Below are 14893 nucleotides of genomic sequence, written 5' to 3'. Positions count from 1 at the left end.
TTGTGGTCGCTATTCCCTCTATGAGGATGATTAAGTCTATCGAGCATATTACATATTTAGTTAAACACTTAATACCTACAAGTAAATTGCAGGCTCAAAAATCATCAAAGGTTCATTTGAAATAAATCCAATCTATATTTCCAACCGTTTTAGATGCCGTTTAAGCTTAATTAGGGGAACGGCATATGCTGCTCGTGGTTTCTGGGCTTACACAGAAGACAATGGCTCAGATGTATTGAATTAAGTTATATATAACGTTGTCTTTTTCTACATTTCAAATGCAAATTCACACGTGTAATATTTATAGTGTCGATCCCTTTGAAGAGATTCTGATTCGTGCAAAAACCAGCAGAGACCAATTAGCTGACCAGAAATCAGTGGCTCGGTCAAGGATGCTTTACCTGAGGGGCCATTTGGTTTGTCATAGTGATGCATCTGAGAAGCTATTTGGAAAAGGGCAAGCACTTTCAAAACAAAATAATTAGCAGGTGTTTGGATGAACAATCAACTCTTGTTAAAGCCAGTCGTAGCAAGAGCAAAACAAAAAAACATATTTTTCATTGAGTTGTTGCGTCACACACACCTAAACCAGCTTTTTTAGACGTCAGTCGCTCCTTCCAGGAAGCCGATTGGTCCGGACACAAGCGCAATACTTAAAGGCTGCCAAGTTAGATTTGTGAGTGAACTAGTTGTGAAGGCCGTTTATTGTGACCTTTGTGTGACAATGAGGTTCGATTTGAGCTTTTTGGTGCAGTTAAATTCTTTCGGGTAGAGGTCTGTAGAGAAAGAGTTGGCACTCGATATACAACTTGCGTGCAAGTGATTTCTAATGCTGCGTTCACACCAAAAGTGTTGCAAATTTTCGCAACGCTTTACTCACGTGAGTTTACTCACCCGACAGGTTGTGGTTTATTCGCGTCATTAGTTTCATTCGCACCTTAGAGGGGGCGTGGCTTATTTCCGTGGCTTTACTCCATGGAAACGGTCATAATTTCTGCAATCCACCACGGAACAAATTACCACCATTTCTGCTTCATATTTGTTGTGGAAATCCCAAAAACGTCAGAACATCTAACGCCCTCGTGTTTGGGTTCATGACATCACCCGTAGGCTCACACAGCTCGGTGAATTTCACAGACTACGTCTGAATAATTGCCGCTTCCAGCGCTACTAGAGTACCAGCAGCCAGTTAGATTCACCAACGACGGAGCATCTTAATGCTGATTGGCTTTCGCAACTCAGCGCCAGGTGAATTTTTCACCAACTTTTTTGCTGAGCTCAATTCGTATCATTGGCGCCATTCGCGTCATTCTGTGCATTGACTTTGCATGGGATCTACTCACGCAAATTTTTAAAAACGTTTTTGGTGTGAACGCAGCATAAATGGGTTTTGTGCTTCTGCAATCACCAATACATGATGAATCTCTGAACTATCTCTGTTTCTCTACAGGCTTTTTGGAAGGAGAAGGGCTTCTCTGGGGAAATTGTAGCAGGATCCTCTACTGGGTGTCCATTCTGTATTACCTTCGATGCCACCAGCCCCAGTGGTAATGCGGCCTTGGTAGGCTTCATTGCCGGCCAGCAGGCTTCTCAATGGAGCTCCAAAGAGGTAATGGGTTATCACTGTGTACACAGATTTAAATGATTAGTATTTATTTATGACTTGCTGTTTATGACACAGCTTTTTCCCAGGTCATCAGTTTAAATGTTTATAGTAATTCATTAACATTTCATGGATAATGGATATAAGCTGTTTGCTAGATAGGCACAACTTGTGGAAGGGCATATTCCATGGCCAAGAGCTATTCCTGACCTTTCAAGTTTCTTAGTGAGATAACAGTTTTCAATAGCTTACCTCTGGGTCATATTTTCGGGGATTGGACATTTTTGAATGTGTTGGACACTTGACTACTACAGGGCTTTGGTCAGAGAGTCATTCGTTTGATCTCAATACTTTGCTGAACATTTATTACCAACTTGTATTGCTTCCATTTTGCAATGAAGTGGTGCATATTCCTAGAATTTCTGAAATAGAGAAATGAGAAAAGAAATGCAAATACAGTATGTGAGTTGTTGCTGCTGATGATAACTAGCAATATATAAATCCCACAGCACTTAAATAAATAATATAACATAGAAATCTGCATTCTCTCCAGATAAACAACAATTCTTGCAGTAACTACTATTGCTACCTTCCCACACACTGAAACTCAGATTAACAGTGAGTGCATGAACAGTACAGCAGTTGGACTACAACTCACATCAATAAGGACTTCTGTACCAATAGCAATGGAAAAAACAAACAATTGGATAATATCTCCTTTGATCCACCATATCTGGCACAGAAAAGAGGGAGAGGAGGGAGGACGGCTTCAGCATCTGTGGAGTTGAGGAGCTTGATGTGAACGTTTGTTTTTTGAAGATGGCAGCCCAACGTTTATCAGAGCCTCGCCTTATCTTGACCAGTTAACATGTGTTGAATAGAAGGGGGAGCAGTGGCATGTCTGATATCTGCGGCACCATTGGCTTAGCTCTCCATCACTACTTTGCTCCAACCTGTCTGGCACTGAACAGAGCACGGCAATTACATTGATGGTGTCCGATTGCCTGTTGTGCTCTCAAGATCTAGTAATGTCTTATTATATCTGTGTCCTCTGTGCAGCAGATGTTCATCTATGCTTTTGACGAGGAGCTTTGTTGCCGGGTGCCTTGGGTCCAGCAAAAGTGGGGTGGATCTTCTATAGGCTTTGGTTATTGTTCAGTGCATGTGTTTCTACGCATAAGTCAAGGTTACTGCACTGAGTTCTATTTTATTGCATGCCGTTCAGTACATAAAGCCCATCAGAGGGTCGGGTGGATTAAAATTGCTCCACTGTTATCTCCTTTGAGAACTGGCTTAAGGCAGTGATAAGGTGTATTTGACCCAATCTTCACCAGTGGAGGAGCATGGCTGCATCAGGACTCTCATCCGGAAGCAGTGAATGTTCCCGTGAACTACACGACTTTGACCCCCGGGGTTGTGTATAATCCGTCCGTAATGTGCGTAGAGCAAGAGTCTCATTCTCACAACCTTCAATTGGAGCATTGACATTGTTAGGATTTAGACAGCTTTCTTCAGGAAGAGGGTGAGCAGTAATCCTGTCAGGCTGCCACCTGAGAGCAACGCCAGAGGGATCAGCCAATTAGTGGGCGACATAGTAATGTACCAGAGTAAGTTCTCTCTCTCTCTCTGATTTTTATATTATGTGCGAAGTGGGCCACCCCATTTGTTCTCTCTGGGTGAGCTGGGGAGGGGTTCTCTGCGTTTTTGTTATTTTTATATATCATTGCATAATGAACTCAACCCTGGAATAGGGAAGGAGAAAAAACAGCAGCACAAAAAACCCCAGAAATTAATTTTTGACCTAATGCACCCGATGTAGCGGGGCAGTAACGTAACCCATCTCAATGCCCTTGTCTGATTGCACTAGCTTCAAAGAGGGTCAGTGCTGAAAGGCAGGAGGTCAGCGAGAATGAAAGACTACGAACCACCGCCGCCTGGTCTTCTCCACTCCTGTCCCTGGGAAGAGTCATCGTTTGATCAAACCAATCCCCTGGCTGGCATTACATGGCTGGGCTGGCTGTTTTGGCTGTTGCGGGCGCTGAGTGTAAAGTTCAGCAGCATGACGACCAGTGTTGTGGCAATGCACACACTGCTTCTTCACTTTTTGACTTGGGCTTGGTGGAAGTGGGAAAGAGAGGAAGAAGTTGGGCTATTATTATGGGCTATTGCCATTTCCCTTCCCCCATTCAGCCCTCTCTTGTGGGTCAATGCAACAAACTCCAAAGACAGCACAACAGCAGCACAGTTGCAGCTTTCTGTTCATTTAGGTACAGGTACACCGACCTGGAACACAGTTCCTAAACTCCTCCAACACAAAAAATTCCGGATGAGGAACTAAACCGTGACTTTGCTGGCTAGGCACCATCTGTCAAACAGCATCACCTTTTCTCGCATCTCAACACCAACAAGAGGGGAGATTTCCTCAGACCACGAAAACGTTGTCGGATAGCTTCCGCACCAGCTCATAAGTCTAAGTATAGCATTTTTTACCTGGTCATACCTTAGACTGTCTTCAAGCACTTCATGTGCACCTTCATGCCTCCCTTCCAAACTTGCTTGTAGGCCCAGGCCTCTTTGGCCAATGCAGGCGGTGGAGGCGTGCACAAAACGGCGCGCGCTAGTAGGCGACCTCGGTTTTTAGTTTCGGGGAGGAGGATGGAGCAATATTTCTGCTGGAACTAACACACTTGAATCTGACTGACTGAGGAAGACTTTGGTTAATGCCCTCCCCCCTTTTTGTAACTAACTTGTAACTCAACATTTTTTCTGTCACTTTCATCGCTGCTTACTTAATTTGTAAATCTCCTCTCTCTCTCTCCTCTCCTTTGGCTCAAGTTCTCAAGTTCCAAGAGCCATTTGCTTTAAGCATCGGACATCGTGTCGACGAGATTGAGGAAGATTGAAAACCTCAAACCGTGGGTCGACAGAGAATAGTTTCCTCCGCGCAGCTCAGGCCTGGGCCCCTCCTGAACTGCAGGGCATACTACTACTAATGTGTCCAGCAGCAGCAGCCTTGGAGTCATCGGCCTAGAGCCAGGAATGCCAATGCCATACGGTCAAATACATCATACATCATCTTGTCACCCTGTTGTTCCAAGGATTCTATTCAAAACAAAAAATATACCATACAAGCCATATCCCCCACCCCCCCCTAAACTATGTTGATTGATTTTCTAAGTAAGGCAAGGCCGCAAACAAAAGAATGAATGATATATAGAGGAGGGAAGAAGAAGGCAAACAAAAAGTTAAATACATAAACGAGGTAGAGCTTAAAAGGGGGTAAAATTAAACAAGCAAAAAGAAATAGCATCAGGGGTCCCAGGCCAAAAACAAAACAAAAACCCCACGCGCTAAAAAACAAAAGATCCCACTGACCTACCATGGAGAACGAATAACAATACTGACCTCCCTGTCTGACCACAAAACAGGAAAATGACAAAATGTAGAGAACCCCACCACCCTTCACCACAAGAGAGACAAACAAATGGTAGGGCCTGCACCATACCACCAACACCAGAATCAGAGAGAGAGAAGAAAACACTTACTCTGGGTGTGTACATATGTCCGCCCACTGTCCTCTCTCAGGGCGTTGCTCCAGGCTTACCAGCCGAGCAGTTTCTGGTTGAATCATGGTCCATTGAGCTCAGTCAGTCAAGACAGCGCAGGTCTACATGGCTTTAGCATCGTTTTACAGCAGGACCTGGAACAACATTAGGAGCACTTTAGCTTCATGTAATGTTAGGTGAGGCCCTTGACTGTGGATGTTGGGCTACATACAAATAGAGACAGTTAGTTATTATGCTACATGAACAATATAGCAGTAGTACTACAGCTTACATTGGGAGTGACTTCTGCACCAATAGCAAAGGCAGAAGAATAACGGAGCGGAATGAAAAGGAAGAGGAAGACACATTTGAAATTAATTGGAAAGGTCTTTGAATGTGAAGAATTCCTAACACATCACTGTGTTGTCAAATGTTTAAAAAAATTAAATAGTATGTGCGAATAGGACATCATATAGACTGAGAATAACTGTTACTTTGCTTAATTCTGAAAATCACGGTATTTTCAACTCAAAGCCACAGTTATTTATGTTATATCTTGACCTACTATTCGTACCAGGCGACATATGGCGTTCCACCAATTTGGAAGAATCCCGCTTCGTCTGGCGAGATAGTCTTAAAACATATAAGAAGGCCCTCCGTGATGCCAGAGCAGCCTAGTACTCATCAGTAATAGAGAAAAATAAGAACCCCAGGTTTCTCTTTAGCACTCTAGCCAGGCTGACAGAGAGCCACAGCTCTTTGCAGCCGTGTATTCCTATAGACCTCAGTGGTAATGACTTCATGAACTTCTTCAATTAAAAGATTATAACTTTTTGCCCTCAACCAGTGCCGATCTGTCCTCATGAGTGGCCTTGTAAATAGCTGCATGCCCTGGTGTATATTTGGATGCTTTTCTCTGATCAACCTTGACCAATTGTCGGTTTGTTGGTTTCTACTTCTAAACCGTCTACCTGTCTCTTGGCTCCCATCCCGACAAGGCTACTTAAAAAGACGATTTGCTTTTAATTGGCACCTCTGTTGGAAATTGTCAATGTGTCTTTGCCAACTGGCCATGTACCACATTCCTTCAAAGTAGCTGTAATTAAACCTCTCCTGAAGAAGCCCACAGTTGATCCAGAGGTGTTGGCTGATTACAGACCGATCTCTAACCTTTCCTTCCTCTCTAAGATCCTTGAGAAAGTAGTCGCAAATCATTTGAGACACAGTCACCTCATGTAAGAGTAGACTTCCTCTTTGATAGTCTTATAGTGCAGGCTGAATCAGTTTAACCTGGTCCCGCCCCTAGATATGCTGCTATAGGCTTATAGGCTGCTGGGGGACATTTTAGGATACACTTAGCACCTATCTCCTCTTTTTTCTCTCCTGATGGATGAATTTACATCTATCCATTGCACATTACTAACTCTACTTCCGCCCTAGAATCTTTGTGACTTCACGCCTCATCGGGTCCATTGGACCTGGCTGTGTCTGAAGCTTGACCAAAGCTTGCCTCCTTCCCAATGACCCTGCCTCCTTCTCTGTGCCTCCTGCCTCAAAGACCTAGCCTCATTGGTCTGGCCTCTGTCACGATGCCTCCTGTCTGGTGGCAAATAGACTGAATTGAATTCACTATGTTGGAATTGTATTGTGTTGATTGCTTTGGTTTGCAAAGCTGGAGTTACATGTCAAATGGTATTTGTCCTACAGAATTTCAGCTGACATTATTAGCAGTCCTGCAACAAATCAACAGTGAGATAATTTGTTTTTTTATAAATTGCGAAAAGAAAGCAATTGAGACCCATGCTTCATTCCACTCTTTCATCTGTTTCTATGAAATATATCGAGAGACTCCAAATTATTGCACAGGTGTGAAAATGAAGCTAAACTGCCATGCGGATGGGGAATCGTAGAGATAATACATCACATATTTCGGCATTTTTATGGAGATATGTCTTTTTCGTCCTCCAACTGCTCTGCACATAACTCACCACGTTAACTGGTGAAAACCAGGAGCGTGTGTTGAGTTATTCAAATTGACTGCTGCTCCCTTTGTCCAGCTTGGACTGAGACTTGAATATGCATTCACATTTTTGCAGCCTGCCGTTATATTTCATGAGTCATGAGTGAGTGTATCGTAAGTACCATGTTGGCACAGGCATTTCCTTCTGTTCGCAGGGTGGGGAGAGAAGAAAAGCAGTGCTTTCCAGTCTGGTCCAATACCTAGGTCTTGAGGCTTCATCTTTCATCCACTATGAAGAAAAAGTAAGTAGCCGATGTATAATGTAATAAACACAAATTATTTGGTTTGAGGCATAGTTTTTAGTGCCAAAGTCAAAAAAAAATTACCACCATGTGTTGCAAAGGCTTGCATATATTTCAGTAAAACGCAATCCAATGGATTGTTTTATATACTTATAATGTAATGTACACTGAGAAACCCTGTTTGTTATGTTAGTAAGTTTCAGCTTGACAGTTGAACATTACATTTCTATTACCTGTAATTTTGTATTCTAGCAATACAATTGTTCATCCATATTCATCAAATGTGTTTATGTGGACCACAGGCGTTCAAGACATGATCCATACAACAACAACTATGGAAACATATAGATATAACATAATTCTCGCTGTGCCGCTCATTTGCAGCTGCGACAGTGGACCAACATGCCTGTTTAGTTTATATTGCGGTCAATATCGCAACGTGTTTGTCAGCATGTGTTTGACAGATTATAAAACGAAACGATATGTGTTGCAGCCAGAGCTACTATACGTGCGCTACACTACTGGAATCCAACATATTACATAGAGAGGAGATCTCTTGCATGCCTAATGTTGTACAGAACGTCTACGTAGCTCCATTACATGAAACACAGCATACAGACGCAGGCTGTGAAACGGCATATTAGTCATGTCGACATATGGTGTTCGCCCCCTGACGCCTCACTTCACTGTTGAAAGGCAAGATTATGAAAGGAAAACTGCCATGAGGAAACTCAAGGCAGTGCTGGTGCAGGATACATAGCAATTTCACTTTGTAGGGAGTCAACATATTTTTAACAACAATAACTTTAAAAAAAAAAACATATTTGGTTAGACTTTATGGGAGCCAAATAGGAATTAGAGGTTCTTGATAATTCCTACCAATTAATGTAAGGGTTTCATTCCACTCATCTGAAACAGTCATCTGAACAGTTTATGTTTTACGAGCCAACAATTACTTATTTAATAATAATAATCCATCTAATTTATATAGCGCTTTTTAAGTTACTCAAAGACACTTTTCATGTTACATCCATACACAGGGGAGCAATACAGGGTTAAGTGTCTTGCTCAAGGACACATGGACTAGTGCGGGGTTCGAACCACCAATCTCCTTATTGAAAGACAGACCTCATTCCAAAAATATAATCATCCTGGTGCTTTTTTTCAATTCGGACCTGACATTTTAATATTTTTTCTGTGTGCCATCTTCATTTACTTTTACCCAGTAAAATATATACTGATATGTAAAAATCAGAACAAAAGATTTTTTTTTTTTTTAAAGGTAGAAATGTAAAAATGATTAAAATAGCCCTAGTGGTTGCAGAGATACATCCTTTTTAGTTTGGGTATGGAATTTTTAGAGCAGAGGATTTTTGTAGCAGAGGCCTAAAAAAAGCTTGGTGCTGAAAAGGTTAACCACTGACCCACAGTCGACCCAATATTCGCAGGTACATTTTTAGAATCTAGTTATGTGATACAAAACACATCAATGGGTCTATTATGTGATCATAGGAGATTTTCCTTTAGATATCTATCCTAAATAACAATAGAAGTTGAGGCATATCGGGGGCGTGCAGTTTTCAGTATTGCCTGAGTGGGGTGGGGGCGCTGTGTGAGGCGCTAAAAAAAGCAACGCTGTCGTACTGTGCCATTAAATACAACAAGTAAATGCCATTTAACGTGTCTGCTGCTTCACAGGACTGGGCTAAGGAGGACTACAGCGGGGGCTGCCCTGTTAACGTTATGGCTCCAGGGATGCTAACATATTACCACCCTAGCCTGAGGAAGCCCTGTGGCAGGTAATCACCCCACTGATGACAAACACACCACGGCGTCACACCTTTCCATCTCCCGGGACCCAAACCAGTCCCCTTTCTTCCAGGCTCTCACCACAACTAATGTACGGTGTATTTCGAGACATTTAAACTCTCTTCAAGAGCTGACCTTTTGGTTTCATAGTTCAGTCCATTCTATCATTACACGAGATGACAGTATAAGAGATAGTGTCTACGGCTGCTGGATGACAGATAGTGCTGTATTATAATGTCTACACCCTGGCAACCCCATATTACTCACGAGCACACGAGCCTACAGATCATGAGTCGTGGGAGTGATAATGCCTTTCGCGGACACACGCAAGTCAGGTTTCTAAAGAAATGGCAGAAGGTCGTCAGCAATGGTGTTCTCATCGGAAAACTTCCTCCAATCCATTTCTAATGGACCGTTCAGACAGGCACACGGCTGAAAGGGGGAGAGCAAGAGGTGGAGGAAGAGGAGGAGGAGGATGCAGGTATTGTATTTCCATAATGACATTAAGTCTGTGGGGGAGCAGAGGGAGCTCATTACATAACATGACTTAATCTGCAGCATGGGCCAGTAGCCCTTATCCACATTCCTACCTCATATAGAAAATGGATCCTCAAGGACAAAATGTGACTTTGACTCCAAGCCAGCTTGTGTAATGAAAACAAGCCCATGCTTGGTTGACAGAATTGCTGCTGCTGCTTCAGACATAATGTATATAACGGCACGGCAGATTCCAGTAGAGTCTGCATTTTGCTTAATAAGAAAGTATGAATTCTCAGTAGTGTCATTTTTACAAAAAGAGTAATAATCCTCTGTGGACACAACGCCTGTGCTCAATATGAAATATGCGTACACAAATACCCAACCCACTCAATTCTAGGTGTGGTTAGAGAGAGAGTAGAGACAAGGAAAGAGTAAGAATAAAGAAGAACAAATACAAGAACTCTGAAAACAACGACCCCAGTGGGTTCATGCTTTACCGTGTTCAATATGCAGAATAACTCGAGCGGCTTGTGTTGGATGCGGACATTTTTCGAAACAAAAACAATGGTTGTTTGTGCTGCTCCTCACATTGTTACGACCAACAGAGAAAGATTGGTTCAGTCAAACTACGATACAGAGTCAAACTGGATCAATGTGAGATGTTTTTGAAATGTTTTTCTTTTGTGACAATGTCACATTTTTATATTTTGCACACATATTTCAGACACCGGTGCAGAGAATATCAATGATTTGGCCCAGGTCTTGTTGTGGCACCTAACTGGCGCTAAGTGGAGCTCTCCATAAGTGATCTACACAGGCTTAAGCACTTTATCCCTCACACAGTGACGTCCGGATACATTCAGCTATTTCAGGATTAGTCCTCCTTCGTTCTGGATTTTTTTGAAGGTCAGCAGCAACTCTTCTCCTCATCCCCAAATTCCTCAGGGAGCCCCAAAAAAAGTAGTGTTACATTATGTTGCCGTGTTTTTATAGACCTCTGCTTCTTAAAAAGGGCAATGTCTGAATACGTACACCAACATGTAAAAACTCGGCAATAAATCATCATTACTAACACCTATCCTTAGCTTAATATGACTGTACTTAATACGTGTATTTCACTGAGCAACTTTTGTTCAGAACTTCCTGGTGAATTAGAAATGTAAGGGCTTGCTCAAAGTGAATGTCTATACATTGTTTTTTGTCACACACACACACACAGTGGTGTGCAGTGAAAGTGGCAATGCTCAGCAGGAATGTGTGGGCAACAAGTACACACACTTACAAAAAAAACAACACAATATTTACAGTAAGTGTGTGTGTGTGTGTGTGTGTGTGTGTGTGTGTGGTGCAGTGTGTGGGGGTCTATGTGGGGTCCTGGGGGGTCGGGTTCACAATCCTGATGGCCTGAGGAAAAAAACTCGTCTCTCTCTTCTCTCTTCTTCGTCTTGGTGCGCCGCCTGCCTGCTGGCTGCACAGGGCAAACAGTCTGTTGTTGGGTGGGTGGGATCCATGATCTCTCCCTCCTGCTCTGGTTCTCTCCTCCTCCTGGTGTGGTCCTGCAGGGGGGTGGGGAGTGGGGTGGCCAGTAGTGCCTTCTCTGCACACTCTCTCTGTCTTCCCTTCCTCTCCTCCTGAGAGCAGCCAAACCAGGCTGTGATGCTTCCTGTGTCAGGACTCCTCTACAGAGCAGAGTAGAAGGAAGGATCCTCTGGGAAACTTTAAATTTCCTCAGCTGCCTGAGGTGGTAGAGGCGCTGCCTTGCCTTTCTCACCAGAGTGTCTGTGTTCGTTGACCATGTCAGATCCTCGGTGATGTGGTTGAGGAGCTTAGCTGCATTAAGCTAAAATCAATGCTGACATGTCCATATAATCTTAATTACATACGAAACATACTCACAATACCAAATGATCAATACTAACTTGTTTGGATTTTAAATAAGAGTTTCAACCTGCTTTTTTACCATCCCCCGTTTTCACTCTCTCTTCACGAAGGCAGACACTTTCAGTAAAAAAAAAGCTTAACTAACACTTCCTGCTCAGCAGCAGAAAGACTGACACAGCGAGAGACGACTGGTGAACATAGTGGAGCGTTTAGCAGCTAATGTGCCACATATTTCCCAGAGGTGTTGGTAAAGGCCAGAAAGAATAGACAACGTGATAGAAAGACAAATTCATATGCATATTCAAGGGTTTGGCAAAAAGTTGGTGTAAATAACTTCAGGATATCTCGAAGTTGTGTTCACACTGCCCCATGATGGAGAAAAACAAGAAAACATCGGTTTTTGCAAGAGTTGGTTTCTTGGTCCGCTCAGTCAGGGCGGTGTTGAAGATTTTGAAAGGTCAATGGTTAAATGGACTGACGCTCAATAAGGTTTAATAGCAGCGCTGACCTGTACATCTGTTGGTGACTGTGTCTGGAAGCATAATCCCGACAGGGCATTTGCACCACAGGATGGATTTAAAGAAACATCATCCAAGAGGTCAAATGTCATGACCAGTGTCCACAGACCTGCCGCACAAAATATCCTCCACATCACAAAAACAACACAACGTGCACCAACACACCGAGGCAGGCACCATGGTAACGGAAGACCGCAGCCAACTAAATTTCTATTTCAGAAAAAGCTAACTGTATCATCACATGGGATTATCCGCTGGAGTTGTTCCCCTAATGTTCATGAACTCGCCTCTCGTTAAAGAGCTCCGGGAATCGCAGCAGAATCATGACATCATTTGGAGCTGCATCATTGCATCATTGCAGCTTTGGCACACGTTGAACCTCAGTTCACTTCTGACTATTCATCCGATTTCTTATTCATCCAATTTCTTGTTCACAGCATTAAAGAACAGAGTTGGTTCAATCCATGGTTGTGCTGGTTCAGTGTGAAAGTTAAAACTAGTTTGATTTGATGTAAACCAGCTGAACCGACATTCGTTATTATGACACCGTCTGGCAAATAAAAAAATAAAAATAGCCGACATCAGCAACTTTCCGACGATGTCATGGAGCCAAAATCCAACTTGCATTAGGTGATAAGCTATGTGACAACCTGATTAATATAATATGTGTGTTTATCAACTGACTGTTGCTGCTCAGTCAACTGTGACACACACAAATTCGGTATTACTGATGTTGGTCTTAATATCTGAAAATGTATACACCGGTTTAACCCTACTGAAAACAGGTGAAACATATATTGTACCCTGCTTTAAAACGTCAGAGAACATAGGGTACTATACATTTTTCTTTCCTGACTGATTGGAATGAGTCACGCTCATAGCTGCAAACCACACCAGTGCTTAGTGAAGGTCACAGTATGTCGCAGCCAAGAGAACCACATCATCCTCAAAGAGTCGTGGCGCAAGCCTGAGGTCCCCAAACTCAACAGTTACTCTCCTGTCCATGAGAATCAGGATTGGTGAAAAAGGGACAACGATGGCCAAAGCCAACACCCAATTCAATTCAGTTTATTTTGTATAGCCCAATATCACAAATTACAAATTTACCTCAGAGGGCTTTACAATGGACACATATTGACTTAATGCAGAGTACACGCCCACAGCTCTCACTGTGGATAGACAAGGAACAGCTCGTGAATTATCCCTGGAACTTTTATTCCTTGCCAGTGCAGAATCTGCTTTGGTCTTCCTGGAATTAGGGTCCAACACATACACACTATATGTTTTATATGTTTATATATACTGTAATTATATATATATATTTATATATATAAATATTTATATATATACAAATATATAAAATACATATAGTATGTTTCTTATATATAAATATATATGTAAGAAAAAAAGATATAAAATACATATGTATATATATATATAAAACATATAAAAAAATATATATCTAAATATATAAATATCAAACATGTATAAATCAAACATATATATATAAACCATATAAGTGGAAGTCATCTATGAGAATACTACTGAGAAAAGGATTAAAGTATCTGATATTTACTGTACTTAAGTATCAAAAGTAATTTTCTGATATTAAATGTACTTACGTATTGAAAGTAAAAGTACAAGTAAATGCTGTTCATAAAAAAAGCAAAGGGTCATCATTTTGAGAATTATGAAGTTTATTCTTTTAAGTGCTGTGGCCACCATGACCAAGGACAAAGAGTTGTGTAAAAAATAATTGGGTTGGCTGTGATTTATCCAGGAGCCTTGTACACTCCTCTGGGCCTGATTTGAAAACAGCCAAAGGTTTAGCTCAAGCTGAATCTGCAATTGTGTGACTGCTACCATCATAACTCAAACTGATCATACACAAAATTACTAACATATCAAAACACGATCAGAGAAAGCAGAGAAAGTAACAACCGAGTCATTACTTGAAACTGAAATTAGACAATTAGTGTCGTTGACAGATCACTAGCGCGTTAGCGGACATTAGCCTAACATACATCGTATTGAAAGGAACGTTTAGTTATGTTTATTTATCGTGTTAAGATACATCAATTATATTTTAGAAGATGACCAAAGGCCCCGCGCAGTCATCCTCTTGGTGCAGTCGTATGTATCTCCAGAGTGTGATGTTGTAGGACTTCTAAGCAACCATTTTGTATGTTTGGCCCCTCCCCCGCTAAGTGTGGGTGGAGTTTTCCCGCGGGAAAAATAAAGGTTCCCTTCGAAATAGTGACTGTATTTCTCGCACAGGTGGGGTAGTTAGAAAAAGAGTGTGTGTGTCTGAGATTGGGATGAAACAGGGTGTGTGTCACTCTGTCAGACAGACAGTCTATTAGAAGTAGTATAGTACATGTTTATTAGGAGAGACATGAAATAAACCCTTAAAGTAGTGTTCCATGTCTAATAAAGGTGTATTTAGGGGGAAAGTGGGAAGATGAGAACCATTGTTTAGTCTGTAAAGTGTCACAGCAGGAAAGAGATGGTTCCCATAACAACCACCTGATTCTTTTGTCTGAAGTATGAAATGTGTACAACTTTATTTATGGGGTTTTGTGTACGTATCTATATATATATATATCTATATATATATATACACATATGCATATACAGGTATATACACATACATACACAGTATATACACACATACATATATATACAGTATATATATACATATATATATACATATATATATATACAGTATATATATACATATAGACACATATACATACACAAAGACATACATAAACATACACACACGGCAACAAATA

General features: G+C 41.7%; 1 protein-coding gene across 1 annotated transcript in view; it reads left to right on the top strand.

Annotated features, from left to right (window-relative positions):
* Window positions 1–14893, top strand: part of si:ch211-127i16.2 (probable flavin-containing monoamine oxidase A) — a 40824-nt gene that overhangs the window by 22371 nt on the left and 3560 nt on the right. The window contains exons 9-11 of the mRNA XM_056431789.1: window positions 1451–1609; window positions 7324–7410; window positions 9109–9209. Coding sequence (XP_056287764.1) covers window positions 1451–1609; window positions 7324–7410; window positions 9109–9209 — 347 coding nt within the window. The remainder of the gene's footprint in view (window positions 1–1450; window positions 1610–7323; window positions 7411–9108; window positions 9210–14893) is intronic.

This window comes from Pseudoliparis swirei, chromosome 15, assembly GCF_029220125.1.
Source record: "Pseudoliparis swirei isolate HS2019 ecotype Mariana Trench chromosome 15, NWPU_hadal_v1, whole genome shotgun sequence".
In the NCBI taxonomy this organism is placed as follows: Eukaryota; Metazoa; Chordata; class Actinopteri; order Perciformes; family Liparidae; genus Pseudoliparis; species Pseudoliparis swirei.
This window is presented reverse-complemented; position numbering and strand designations above follow the sequence as displayed.